Consider the following 15,273-nt stretch of genomic DNA (forward strand, 5'->3'; position numbering starts at 1 on the left):
CAACAATGAACATCCCCAACGAATATATTGCAAAAACAGAGGATGTGGCGGATCAGGTAAGGAATTCATAAAAATGATAATATTAAGGATTTCAGATTGGAACAATAACATACGTTGACAAAAAAACAGTGGTCATTTGTTTGACAATATTCGCTCTCTTACGTTTTTGAATATGGCATATGATGAAGGCGGCGATTAAGAGAACGATTTAAGGGAGCCATGACATTGGAGAGCTGAAGTAAATACGAACGAACGAAAAAAAACTGTCAACGTCATCCATTGGAAGGCACACGACAGCGACACATTAGTGGCTTTTGAATTTTATGTTAATTTGAAGATAATCGGAAAACAACTTCGTTGGCAAAACCAAGATATAAGTACTTCAGTTCCACAAAAAAACAATAGAGGGCAATATAGAAAGAAGTTTTGATATATGTCGTAATTATTTCTTTTCATTAGTACTTTCTCCTTCCATGCTAGGAGATGTGATATCTGAATAGTGTATTTTTTGTTGTTATATTTGTTGTTGTTTATCCAAAGTTCCCAATACAATTCCTATTCATTCCATAGAATAATATTGTGTGCATATCGCAACGGTAATCTCTTTCTATTTTGGAACCAAGATCCATGTATGTATATTGAAATGCACAGCACAACAACAACAAATGTATATACTTTCCTCTGACGTTTATTGTTTGTTGTTGGTTTTCTTTTATGTTGTGTATTGGAAATTCCTCATTACCCCCTCACCAATCAGAGACCAATTGTTGCTTAAACATATTTTTGGGGTCCGTATTTTTCTTGTTGTTTTTGTATTTCTATGTCACTCACTATTATTACCTAACTGTAACAAGTGAAATTAAAACTGTTGATCAATTATCTTTTTTTTGTCTTCACTTTCGATTCGTCGGTGTCTAAATTGTTTTACGGAACCAGTTTATCGTAACCATTGTGTTGAATTATAATTCATTCAATGTCATTAAGACGTGCTTTCAGCGACAACTTTTAGTTTGAAGATTTGAGCCAAGTAAATTATTGGGGTTTTCGGATTTTTTAAATCAACACATCAATTTTTGAAATATTGTCAAGGTCGTATTTTATTTTTAGGGATTTTTTGAGATGATAAGAATTAATTGGTGATCTTTTTCTTAGTCAAATTGTCTAATGGAAATCCCGAAATCTTTATAAAATTGTCTAATTTAAAATGGAAAAATATTCTTTTAGATATAGATGCTATTATAAATAGAGTATTCAAAGTAAAGCATTCATGACAAAAACACAATAGCTAGTTACACGCGTCATTTTTTTTCTTTTTTTTAATTTTTATTAAGCCTCCAATATACATTAGGACTCTGATTTTTTTTACTTTTTTCCCAAAAAAAATTTCAAATAGTAGGAATCGTGGTACAATTATTCATGATAGGCCATAGCATCCTATAAAATTAGATTTTTTTCATACTTGTTATGCCAAAGTTATATACAAAATATGTGACTGTGTAATGTTTTGAAAAATATAACAAAATACAGTGGTGGTCACAGAATTAAAACATTTACTGTGGTAAACATTTTTTGATCAGCCCTCGATTTGTTGGAAGTATTTTTGACATTTTTTTAATTCACTCTTCGATATACTGCACTTAAGAGATTTAGTTTGAAAATAGAAATTTATTGCATGTAATATTTCCATAAATAACGGTTTTTATGAAAATACATCGATTTTGAAGTGGCCATATAATTAAAACATTGTGTGATTTTTTACTTTACTGATTTTTTTGAAAATATTTTTAAAAAGGCTCTTTATTTTAGTTAAATTATGTAAACTAAGCACTGATAGAATCATTTACAGATAAAAATATCTGAAAAAAACTGTAAAATCTATCAAAATTGCCAAAAATTTTTACATTACACCTAACATTCAGAAAACACCCTTATTATAGAAAATAAAGTTCCGAATGCACTAGAAATTGCTAGAATTAGTAAAAAACAATTAATAATTCTCAAAATGAATAAATATTTGAAATAAAAACTCAAAAAATGGGAATTGACCTAATGGAACGATTCGATTTCAATGGCCTTTACTAAAGAAGGCCGGAATATTTTTGCAGTATGTGAGAAAATATCGATTGATATTGGTATTTATTATATCAAATCGATTGTTCGAGTAGTCCAGAATATATTTTATCAAAAAATATATCAGTTACAACAGAACGAACAGAGATCAACGCCTATGTTGACGAGTAAAGGTTTCTGGCACACAGCAGCATGATTGATGGTCAACTCTTGACCTTTAAAATCTATTGAACATGACAATATTTTTCCAAAAAAAGTATTTTATGAAGAGAATAACTTCCACTTAATCTATTTTAGTAACAAATTAGGAAAAATTTTACACTTTGACAAATATTTGAAGACTTGTGTTGAACATCAAAAATGCTGCTGTGTGCCAGAAACCTTTACTCGTCAACATAGGCGTTGATCTCTGTTCGTTCTGTTGTGACTGATATATGTTTTGATAAAATATATTATGTACTACTCGAACAATCGATTTGATATAATAAATACCAATATCAATCGATATTTTCTCACATACTGCAAAAATATTCCGGCCTTCTTTAGTAAAGGTCATTGAAATCGAATCGTTCCTTTAGGTCAATTCCCATTTTTTGAGTTTCTATTTCAAATATATATTTATTCTGAGATTTATTTATTGTTTTCTACGAATTCTAGCAATTTCTGGTCATTCGGACCTTTATTTTCTTAATAATGGTGATTTCCTGAATGTTAGGTGTACTGTACAAATTTTTGGCAATTTTGATATATTTTACTGATTTTTTCTCAAATTTTTATCTGTAAATGATTTTATCGGTGCTTAGTTTACATAATTTAACTAAATTAAAGGGATTTTTTAAAAATATTTTCAAAAAAAATGCAGTAAAGTGAATCACACAATGTTTTAATTATGTGGCCACTTCAAAGTCGATGTGTTTTTAAAAACCCGTTATTTATGGAAAAATTGCATGAAATTATTTTCTATTTTCACACTAAATCTCTTAAGTGCAGTATATCGAAGTGTTCTGAATTAAAAAAAAATTTAAAAATACTTCCAACAAATCGAGGGCTGATCAAAAAATGTTTACCACAGTAAATGTTTTAATTCTGTGACCACCACTGTATATATTCGAAAATCGATTTGTTTGAAGATGAATTTTACAGCATTCGTAAAAAGAAATGTATGATTTGTGAATGAATCAACAAGTACATCATATCCCCAAATCGATTTTGAAAAAAACCTGAATGAATTACCTTTTACCTATTAATATTAATTAATAATGCATTTAATTAACCAAATATGTCCCGCCAAACTCAGTTCGAATTTATATTTAAAATATATATATATATATATTTTAATCGTACACATCCAAAAGATAATAAATATATATTTTTATAACCTTCACGACATCTTATGGACAATATGAGTCATTGGCCATAGAAATAGATGAACATTTGACGTTCTATCCTATTTTGAATCGTTAGTATTTCTTTGTATGGGATGCAGAAACCTTATAGGGGTTTCATTATTAAATATATTTCGTTGAATGCAAACGGTTATGGCATTTTCTTCATATATTCTTATAAATTCCCTTAAAAATATTTTTTTAAATGATGTTGGGCCTGAGATTTGGCTTAAGTCTAGTTTAAGACCCGTTCGTGAATCTTTATGATTTTTTTCATTTCATTTATTTCATACATAGTAACGCATAAGCTAAAAAAGCCAAAGAACTTTACATTACAATATACTAGCTAACAATGTTGTAATATACAATAAAGAATTAAAAAAAATATCTTATGTTAATGCAATTTCCCTATAAAATTGGTTTCCCATGAAGTAAAATTAACAAAATAATATTAAAATAATAAAAAAGTTCCAACTATTTTATGATAGCACTACTAAAAGAGCAGAGTCTAACCAATCACATTTGGTTCAGCGCAAATTCAGTATATCTGTTAATAAATATATGCACAAGATTAGAGAAGGTACGTTGAAGCAAGGGAAGTTGGTTCCAAATTCGTGCCACCCGAACAACAAATGATCGTTCAAAAATCAACGAGGAGAAGTGTGGAATTAAAAGTTGAGTATTACGAGTTGAGTGCAAGAATATAAATTTATTACGTAAAGATACCGAACAGATATTCGATAAAATATTATAAAATATTTTTAATATACGATGCTTTATATAAATATATAAAATGATACACCCAGAAAAGGCACTGAATAAGTTGAGACGTGGTCATGCCTATTCAACTTATAAACAAAAAGCAATATCATATTATACAACCTCTCAATTTTCCTCAAATTAAAGAGACTGGTACCGGAAACAATTTCAATACAATAGTTTATGGAAGACATCAGCAGAGCAAAGGCAAGACGTTTGCGAATAAATTGAGGTAGATACAAATTGTTACAATAAAGCCTACGCAAAGTGGACACTACACCAGAATAAAGAACTTGAATATGACTAGCGAAGCTAAGTCTATCATCAATGATACAGCCCAATCATTTCATTTCATCTACAAGGGGATTTTTTTTACCATATGCAGTACCTGGGACTATGGTATACTTTTTCCTTTTTTTATTCTTACGAAAAGAAAGAATTTTTAAAATTCTTACGAAAAGAAATTGACCTACCTAAAATCCTTTTAGAAGCGACTTCAAAAGTTCGTTTTCCACAACATTGTTATTTATATACGTCATTACAATCCCACCCATTCTACTTAATGAAAATTCCAATTTTCACTACACTTAAATTATTTTTCATAAGCCAACGTTAACACACTTTACTTATAAGTTGCTGGCAGAGTCTAACCAATCACATTTGGTTCAGCGCAAATTCAGTATATCTGTTAATAAATATATGCACAAGATTAGAGAAGGTACGTTGAAGCAAGGGAAGTTGGTTCCAAATTCGTGCCACCCGAACAACAAATGATCGTTCAAAAATCAACGAGGAGAAGTGTGGAATTAAAAGTTGAGTATTACGAGTTGAGTGCAAGAATGTAAATTTATTACGTAAAGATACCGAACAGATATTCGATAAAATATTATAAAATATTTTTAATATACGATGCTTTATATAAATATATAAAATTGTACACCCAGAAAAAGCACTGAATAAGTTGAGACGTGGTCATGCCGATTCAACTTATAAACAAAACGCAATATCATATTATACAACCTCTTAATTTTCCTCAAATTAAAGAGACTGGTACCGGAAACAATTTCAATACAATAGTTTATGGAAGACATCAGAAGAGCAAAGGCAAGACGTTTGCGAATAAATTGAGGTAGATACAAATTGTTACAATAAAGCCTGCGCAAAGTGGACACTACACCAGAATAAAGAACTTGAATATGACTAGCGAAGCAAAGTCTATCATCAATGATACAGCCTAAACATTTCATTTCATCTACAAAGGGATTTTTTTTACCATATGCAGTACCTGGGACTATGGTATACTTTTTCCTTGCTTTTTAAAATTCTCTAGGGCAATATGGGTATCAATTTGAAGCGTTCTGAAAATGTAACCTATGTTTTATTATTTCATTTAACCTAGGTTTTAATTTTTGCTTTGGAGAGGTAGCAGAAGAGGTTGCCCTTTAGACCCCATCTTAGAATTTAATGTGGGTTTGGAAAAATATTACGATTTGCAAAGTTTAGATCAAATCAGATATTCCATCATCTTGTGGAGGGGAGGTACTAGGAGTGGACCGATAAATTCCATCTTACAACATCAATTACAAAATTTAGTTCAAATCGCATAGTCCGTTCACTTGATATTATTCTTTGGATTTCATATATCAAGACTTGATTGATTATGGACGACACATATCAAAAGAAAAATCTCTTTTTTGGTAAATTTATGAGCTTTTTAATATAGAGAATACGTCAAAAAATGTGTACAGTACTAATTTGTGTATACAGTCCAAAATTTAAACACTTTGTATTCGAATTGTACGAATTCGACTATCAGAATTATTTTTGATTCTTGTAAAAATGAATATAGACAATAATTTAAAACTATTTTTCCGTCGATTTTGCATTTGGGTTTCTTGATATTGGACTTTTATTTTTCAGAAAGAATGTACTGTATCTCCCGAGTGCAAGAATGTAGCGATGCCAAATTTTGTTCATATCCAATTTGGGTAGTTGCATTGAATCTATGAACAAAAAATTGTTCTATGATTAAGGAAAAAATTCGGGCCACAAAGGGTTAACGTAAGGTGTGTCAAATGTTTTTACCATATGCAGTACCTGGGACTATGGTATACTTTTTCCTTGCTTTTTAAAATTCTCTAGGGCAATATGGGTATCAATTTGAAGCGTTCTGAAAATGTAACCTATGTTTTATTATTTCCTTTAACCTAGGTTTTAATTTTTGCTTTGGAGAGGTAGCAGAAGAGGTTGCCCTTTAGACCCCATCTTAGAATTTAATGTGGGTTTGGAAAAATATTACGATTTGCAAAGTTTAGATCAAATCAGATATTCCATCATCTTGTGGAGGGGAGGTACTAGGAGTGGACCGATAAATTCCATCTTACAACATCAATTACAAAATTTAGTTCAAATCGCATAGTCCGTTCACTTGATATTATTCTTTGGATTTCATATATCAAGACTTGATTGATTATGGACGACACATATCAAAAGAAAAATCTCTTTTTTGGTAAATTTATGAGCTTTTTAATATAGAGAATACGTCAAAAATGTGTACAGTACTAATTTGTGTATACAGTCCAAAATTTAAACACTTTGTATTCGAATTGTACGAATTCGACTATCAGAATTATTTTTGATTCTTGTAAAAATGAATATAGACAATAATTTTTCAGAAAGAATGTACTGTATCTCCCGAATGCAAGAATGTAGCGATGCCAAATTTTGTTCATATCCAATTTGGGTAGTTGCATTGAATCTATGAACAAAAAATTGTTCTATGATTAAGGAAAAAATTCGGGCCACAAAGGGTTAACGTAAGGTGTGTCAAATGTTGTTGGAATCGGTTCAGATTTAGATATAGCTCCCATATAGTTTTGTCCGATTTTAACTAAACGGTGCACCAAGACCCCAAATATGGCCATAGGCACAATACGTACTGATGTTAGTATAACATAACTTGTTGCAAGTTTCGTTGAAATCGGTTCAGATTTGGATCTTTAAAATATTTTCCATACAAAGTATGCACCTCATGTTTGTAAAATTGACACGAAATTTTGCACAGCGTTCAAAATTGAGAATGATGTAATTGCGTTGTAGACCGTTAAATAATCAACGGGTGTCCGATTAAAATTTGCTTTATTATTTTGTCACATTCTAAACAAAGGACTCTATTTATATATCGACGCCTCCGAACCATAGTATGCTAAGTCTGAAAAGTGAGTTTTTCAGTAGAAGCTTTCAAAGTATGGAAGTTTCTTTATTCTTACGTGCAATGCTAAGTACATTTTTGCTTATTACTTTGGTTTGGATTGACCGATGATTACCAAAATTTCAGAGATTTAAATTAAGGACCGTAGTATCTAATAACGTAAAGAACTTTAAAACATGCTAAGTCGACTTAGCATACTATGGTTCGGAGGCGTCGATATGTCCAAATGAAAAATTTGTTATATGACAGGTTGCAGAATGTCGTGTTTATGGTCCTAATTCGGTTTACCTTTAGATAAAGATTGCATATTTTAATTCTTCCAATTTCATGTTAATGGTTCTTCAAAAATGCGACGTCTGTTAGGACGCATCTGTTAAATATATCCGTCTTTACTACTTTCCTTACTGTTTTTTTTTTTATGAAGTCGACTTTTCTCTTCTCTGATCAGAAAAATACCCTGAGTGTTGGGACAATCAAATGAGTTTTCGTGGCTGTATTTAAATTACTTGAACTGATATCTGATCTTCGATTAAAATAATTTCTTGTTTATAGTATAATTATTAAAGAAGCCTCCTTCTTTAAACTACTATGTGGGAATTATTAAATCCTATTTTTTTCATAGATTTCTAAGAAAGTCACTTATGTAGGACCAACAAATAAAATGGAGACTGCTCGAAGTATAAGTTCATTAGTCAAACAAAACCACTGTTCACTTTTATGCCTAGGAAATGCATTTAAATGTCAATAATGCACATTTTTTGGGTGATGATAAACCAGTTTTCCAAGTCTTTAAGCTTAGGCAACCATATAAGCGTAAATGTGTTTCTGTGTATTTGTTGAGAAATTTACAAAAAAATTTACATATGGTGTGGCTCTATCAAAAACATAAATATGTTTACGTGTTACATATTTCAATACGAACAACGTCGTCGCCTTTATCAATTCTCTATTGAAAGCTTATACAATATATGTTTTTTTAATTTATTTATAATAGTATCTATCTGAGGGAAAACAACAACAGCAAGTTGTCCATACACAACTCAATTCCCCCCAAAGAAAATACAGCAGCAGCAACATAACTTTTAAGTTTCACTTTCAAAAAAAAAAGAAAAAAACTCTGAATATGGACATAAAGAGAAAGAAAGAAAACTTGAGACACGTCATTATTCTTGAACACGTTGTCTGTTTTTTTATACTCCCATATAAATACAAAAAAATATCGTAGAGAGAAATAAGTTGAGAATGTTAAACAATTTCAGTGGCTGGTTTATTGTAAAGACCGGCATTTACTTAGCTATTATTTTTTTACTGAAATGGCTCGAACAGGTAGAATAAATAAAAACAAGTACTTTTGTATATGTAGGTTAATTGTTGAATTATTTGTTTTATTTATTTTTTTAAAGCTAAGCCAGCCATCTTCTTTTTTCTCTTAAGGTAGCAAATCAATTCTCTTAGTTTAGTTTTTTTTTTTTTGTTTCATAATCAAATCTGTTGCTTGCTCTTTGTAAGTTATACCTTATCACAATATATATTTATTTGATAGTAATTTTGTATTGGCAGAATATTGCCGCAGTTATTCGTTCGAATAACTTGAATGGGAACTATAGATGCTGGCTTTATCAATACCAAAAAATAAAATATATGCGCTACTTGTGTATAGATAGATAAGATTTCCCATATTATTCGTAAGACAATAACAACAATTTGCCAAGATATTTCTGGGAAATTCTTCCACAAAAAGAATATTTATAATTACATATTGTTTTTACACAATTGATCATTTTATTTTGACAAATTTTTGTTTTTTGCCGAACTACATATCTTATCTATAGAGATTCCCCCGAAAAAACCCCAACCTGTGTGTAAGTGACAAAAGTCACGGTAATAGATATAGTTCATGTATTTATTTACTTCTTGTACAAAATCACCTTGAATTTTTTTTGTAACAGTTAACCGATAAGAAATGATGGTGCTGCGTATCGAACCATGTAACAACCAACTATCAAACATAAAGGTCAAATAGCTTGTCGTTCGTATTGACATACTATAGGCGTGTGTTACCGTTGTCTATATAAAAAATGCTATTGAACTCTTTTTTCTTTTGTTTAGATAACAGTTTTTGTATTCCTACTCTCCTTATAATTGCTTACCAAAAATTTAAAACGAAACAACAACAAAAATATATCTGAACCTTAGATAACAAATGTTATTCAATTTTGTTGTGCGTCTGCATCATAAAAAAGATGTTCAAATCAGTTATTTGTTTCGCATCATTTATTGTTTATCATTGACTTGTGCTGCTGCTGCTGTTGCTGGTGGTAAAGAGTTTGAATTTTGTTAGCCATGGACAAGGTAAACGTTTGAAATTACACAGTATCACTATTTTTTTTTTTTTTTCAATTTTGTTTAAACGTGTTTATATCTGGTGTCAAATAATCTGCAAAGGACATTAGTTTTTATCCAATATCTATGCATATTATTATGAAATTACATGTAGAAGGAAATCATGCACTGTGAAAGTTGAGTGACAAAAATGATTTTGAATCGTTGAACGTTAATCTCGGCGTTTTTGGAATATTAAAAAAAAAATTAAACGTTACCAACGTTGCTTCTGTTGGTCAAGGGGCATATTGGTAATTGATAATTTGTGATTATATCGAAGTTTCGGCAAATACAAGAAAGTGGTCGGCATATTTATTGTGACAAATGTGGATTGTTTGCAATTAGTTAATTGCTCAGCCTTATGGCTAATTAAAAATGTGCCTCATCGAAATATTGGTTTAAGACCCAATCAGTCGCACTCCGGATATTCGCTTGGGAGAGATCTCGCTTGTGAAAATTTTTTCGCTTTCACATTCTCGCCTTATTCTGAAGGAGCAAAAAAATGTGAGACGCGAATTCAAATTTTCGAAAATGGTGATAGAAAAAAGATTCGGGTTACCATGTTGTAATGGGTGCTGCCCCATTGTAATTTAATTTTGTAATATTTTTCAATATTTTATTTATTAATTTTTTTTAATTGTTACTTTTTTGGTATTTAAATTTGTTATTAACAATATAAATGTGAAATATCAAGAATCCGTTTGCTGCTTTTTAATTAAAAGAAGTTTGAAAGTATGGCAACATAAAAAGGCATGTGAAACGGCTGTTTATTGTTTTAATGCAATTTGGTGTAACAACTACAACAGATTTTGAATAAAATAACATTTTTATATGATGGCAAAAAGCACACACGATAAATTTGAAAGAAAAGGCATTTTTTGAAGCTTTCTTATTGTTCTTTCAGCCTTATGGTTAATGAGGTATACTTCGGCTTTGATAGGGTGAAAATGTGTCTTATCGAAATATCGGTTTTAGACCCCAAATCCGTTTCAAAAAATTTGGAGTCGATTTACACATGTCCTGAACCAAACTTTGCACAACCTACTACATTTGCCAAGCCTAGATCAAGTTGAAGATGGGGCCCATTGGTCCACTATTTCTGGCACCTCCCCAGAAAATGGTCAAAAATGTTCTAAAAATTAATTTTATAATAACATGCAAACGGACTATCCGATTTGAACCAAACTTTGTACAACCTATTATCTTTACCAGGTCTAGATCATGTTTGAAGATGGGACCCATTGGTCCACTCCTTCTAGTACCTCCCCACAAATGGTCAACATTTTCAATATTTGTAAACCCAATATCAGGCGAATGGAATGTCCGATGTTAACCAAACTTTGCACAACCAATTCCGAAGATGGGACCCCGTAGTCAACTCATTCCGGTACCCCCCTCACAAATGGTCAATATTTTATAAAATGTTATCAACATTAAATCCGAAACCTCTTTGATAAAACATTTTTCTTATATAAAGATAATAATAAAATCTGTGTGTCATTCCGAAGAATGACGAACGGCAACACCGACTGACGCTTTTTTACTTGTTTTTATTTGAGTTTTTCAATGTTAAGCATCAAACAAATTTGGTTATGTGGTTTTCCCACACGTTTTAAAATTTTTTCTCAAGAGACAGATCCCCACACAAAATGTCTTATTTTCGCCTCCAAATTACATCAAACACTGCTTAAATATTTCTTTTTGCATTTCTAACATATCGTGGCAATATTTAGTTGAGCATGCATGGTTATCAATAGGATTTCCAAAGGCATTTTATTTGTTGTTCTTGAGTTAAAAATATGCATACAACCATTTATAATATTCAAAATCGTCATAGAATAAGTATTGTGTAGACATTTTACAAAAAAATATTTAATACTTATATTTTTTAGTCAGCTCCCTTTAAATTTAATAGCGAAAAATTTCGAACAAAATGTCATCACATTCTCCCACTCCCTGTAATCCATAATAACTAATTTTTTGAACTTGATTCAGAAGAAGGGGAAAGCAAAAAAACCACTGCGTGTTTTGGTTCAGAATAACATTAAAGGGAAGAGCGAATAAATTCACGATGAATTGATGTCCAGAATAAGCCTCCATGTTTCTTTGGACGAAATCCGTTTTGAAGGGAGTACCCGATTTCATTCAAACATTGCACATTGCAATATTCATTCCGAACTTAGGTCAAGTTCGAAGAAAGAGAAATATCGACGAACAGATTATCAAATTTGAATAAAACATTGTACAGCCTATTATCTTTACCAAGCCTAGATCTAGTCCGAAGACGGGACCCATTGGTCCACTCCTTCTGGTATCTCCCCCACAAAGTGATCAAAATTGTGCGAAAATGCATTTTATCGGTCCCATCGGTCCACTCACAATTAGTCAAAACTTTGCTGAAAATTACTTTTTTATTATAATGCAGACGAAATATCCGATTTACAACCTAATATTTTAACCTTGAAAAGAAAGTTAGAATTAAGGAAAATTTGATTAAGCAACTTCAAATCGGTTATTCCGTAAATAGTGTCATATCCCAAGAATTGTTTTCGAAGGCATGTCTTCCCCACACGCTCTGCAACTGCTGCTACTCTCGCATACAATCTTGAATATATGTGCGCTTTGGCTGAGGTGTCCCATGTGTCCATGAGGGTACTGGATAGTGTAGTGGTAATTCTAGCTTATAGATTGGCTATGTCTTTGCCTGTGACTCCTGTGTGACTCGGTACCCATATAATTCGTATAGGTCCTTGTTGTGAGAAATTATTAATGGTATTTATACATTCCAGTACCGTTTTGGATTTAACCGTTTTGTAGGACACTGCATTTATAGGTTGTTTGCTATCCGTAAATATATAAGTTGTATTTTGTCCTAGGTTTGACTTAACCAGTTAAGACACCCTGTTATATCTTGAACCTCCGCCTCGTTTTGTGATCTGCAAGGCGAATAGAAATTTCGGTACCCGGTTCTTTAATAGAAGTCCCAATCCAGTCTTTCCTCCTAGTCGAGAGCTATCTGTGTAGCAAAAGTTACGAGCAGGCATCTGAACAAGTGTTCCCCACCGTATGAATACACTCGTTTCAGGTATGCCGTCTGAAAAAAGGTATTGATTGTGGACCCAATATTTACCTGTAATGTTTTTTATGCGGTCGTATTGTTATATGATTACTATTTTCAAATCTTCAAACGATCTGCCTTCCACTGACTTTCATGTTTATTCGTCTTCGCGAAAACGACATCTTTATTATTATACACATTTTTTTCAATTCAATTTAACATTATAATATTTTTTCTTTTTTATTTTAGGTCATTCGACGCGGTAAAAATATCCTGCCCACAGTTGCCCGCCTGTGTTTGATAGCCACATTTTTTGAAGATGGTCTTCGTATGTACTTCCAATGGAATGAACAACGCGAATATATGGATATGAGCTGGGGTTGTGGCAAATTTTTGGCTACTGTATTTGTGTTAGTTAATTTAATTGGACAACTGGGAGGCTGCGGTATGGTCATTGCTAGATTTAAGGTTGACATTGCTGTTGGTGTTCTATTCTTTATCGTTGTATTGCAGGTGAGCTACTTTGTTTTAATATTTTATTTAAATATATAATTTTTACTGATAATTTTTCTCTCTCTGTTCTATCCTTGCCAGACAATTGCCTACTCTATTCTGTGGGACATTCAATTCTTGTTGCGTAATTTAGCTTTAATTGGTGCACTACTCCTGGTGTTGGCTGAATCACGTGTCGAAGGACGTAGTCTATTTGCTGGTGTACCCACATTGGGTGACAATAAACCGAAAAATGTTATGCAACTCGCTGGACGTATTTTGCTTGCATTTATGTTTATTACATTGATTCGTTTCGAATTAAGTTTCTTGCAAGTAAGTGGGAAATTTGGTCCTTGAAAAAATATTCTTTAAAAAATCCTTGCCTTGTGTTGGTCCTTGAAAAAATATTCTTTAAAAAAAGTCCACGCCTTGTGTTGGTGCTTGAAAAAATATTCTTTAAAAAATCCACGCCTTGTGTTGGTCCTTGAAAAAATATTCTTTAAAAAATCCACGCCTTGTGGTGGCTCTTATTTCTAGTATTCTCTTATTAATTATTTGTTTTCTTATATTCTTTTCAGATCCTTCAAGATATTGTTGGTTCAATCCTGATGGTTTTGGTAACAATTGGTTACAAAACAAAATTGTCTGCCTTAATTTTGGTTGCCCTCTTGACTATCTTAAATTTGTACCATAACGCGTGGTGGACCATTCCCTCGTACAAACCTCTCAGAGATTTTCTTAAATATGACTTCTTCCAGGTAAGTTATCCATAGACCGCGATATTAAAAACTAAAAAACTCACAAAAAAATATTTTTGTTTTGCAGACCCTATCAGTTATTGGTGGTTTATTGATGATTGTGTCATTGGGTCCCGGTGGTGTATCTATGGATGAACATAAAAAGAAATGGTAGATGATGATGACGATGACAAAGCAACAAACAAATTTTATACAATAAAACCACCACCCCCCAACCACCATGTGCATCATCCACAAAAAATTCTTCTTTAATTGTATACCATTTATGATTATTTTTTTAATTTTAATTGGTTTTTGAGCTCTATGGTAAAAAAGAACAAGAAGAAGAGGTACGAAGAGGAAGGAAAAAAAACTTATAAACACGACGAAAAATTCACTCAGTTTTTATATATAAATATATTTTTTTTAATAATTTTATTGTATTCTGTTGTGTTTGTATTTGTTTAAAAGTTTGAATTTGACCTACAAAAAAAAAAGATTCTACAAATTATTTAATTTTTTTTTTACAAAACAAACCATAAAATGGGAATAAAATTCAATAAAAATGATATAAAAAATATTAAAATACAAAAACAACAATTTCAACTGTACAATTTATTGCAATGTGGCACAAAAACATATTAAAAAATTACAGTATAACAAAAACAAACGATTTGATTTAGCGATTGTAAATTGCTCATATTTCCTGACCCCGCCCCCAACGTTATGACTTCTATTACCTACCTTACTGTAATCCTTATATTGTTTGAAGAATTTTTTTGTTTGATACATTAGGCATATTATGTTTCCATTTCTTTTTCAAATGTCTGTCCACTATAATTTAAATATATATATTTTTTTTCCTGTGTGTTATAATTTGTTCCATACTATGTATATTCCTAGTAGTAATTTTAAGAAAATAAAACAAAAAACATAAATCCAACTTTTTATAATGCCAACTGGACTTGAAAAAATAATTAATATCACGTGTTTTTTATTTTCAATATACGCAAAAGTATCGATAGACTGTTTTAAAATGCTTGTGTTTTATTATGCATGTTTGGGAAAGTTCGATTTGATTTTCTATTTTGATAGTCGATTTTGATAGTCAGTATAAATGAAACAATTTTTGGAACATTTTTATTCGATCTATTTTACAACTAAGCCCCGTGGAAAGGC

General features: G+C 31.3%; 1 protein-coding gene across 1 annotated transcript; it reads left to right on the forward strand.

Annotated features, from left to right (window-relative positions):
* Positions 1-14,285, forward strand: LOC133324023 (surfeit locus protein 4 homolog). Its single transcript, XM_061532913.1, has 5 exons — positions 1-56; positions 13,115-13,378; positions 13,460-13,690; positions 13,936-14,115; positions 14,183-14,285. The coding sequence occupies exons 1-5, from the start codon at positions 6-8 to the stop codon at positions 14,267-14,269; spliced, it is 813 nt and encodes a 270-aa protein (XP_061388897.1). The 5' UTR covers positions 1-5; the 3' UTR covers positions 14,270-14,285.
* Positions 14,286-15,273: the final 988 nt, after the last annotated feature.

Source organism: Musca vetustissima, unplaced genomic scaffold, assembly GCF_032173495.1.
Source record: "Musca vetustissima isolate MV318-11 ecotype Yass unplaced genomic scaffold, APGP_CSIRO_Mvet_v1 utg111602, whole genome shotgun sequence".
In the NCBI taxonomy this organism is placed as follows: Eukaryota; Metazoa; Arthropoda; class Insecta; order Diptera; family Muscidae; genus Musca; species Musca vetustissima.

What these genes read in the sequence shown, in the direction of transcription:
- LOC133324023 (XM_061532913.1), top strand. Translation starts at nt 6, where the DNA reads ATGAACATCCCCAACGAATATATTGCAAAAACAGAGGATGTGGCGGAT. An exon ending in TCTTTATCGTTGTATTGCAG is followed by an intron (nt 13,379 to 13,459) that starts GTGAGCTACTTT and finishes TATCCTTGCCAG; the next exon opens with ACAATTGCCTACTCTATTCT. An exon ending in TTAAATATGACTTCTTCCAG is followed by an intron (nt 14,116 to 14,182) that starts GTAAGTTATCCA and finishes TTTGTTTTGCAG; the next exon opens with ACCCTATCAGTTATTGGTGG.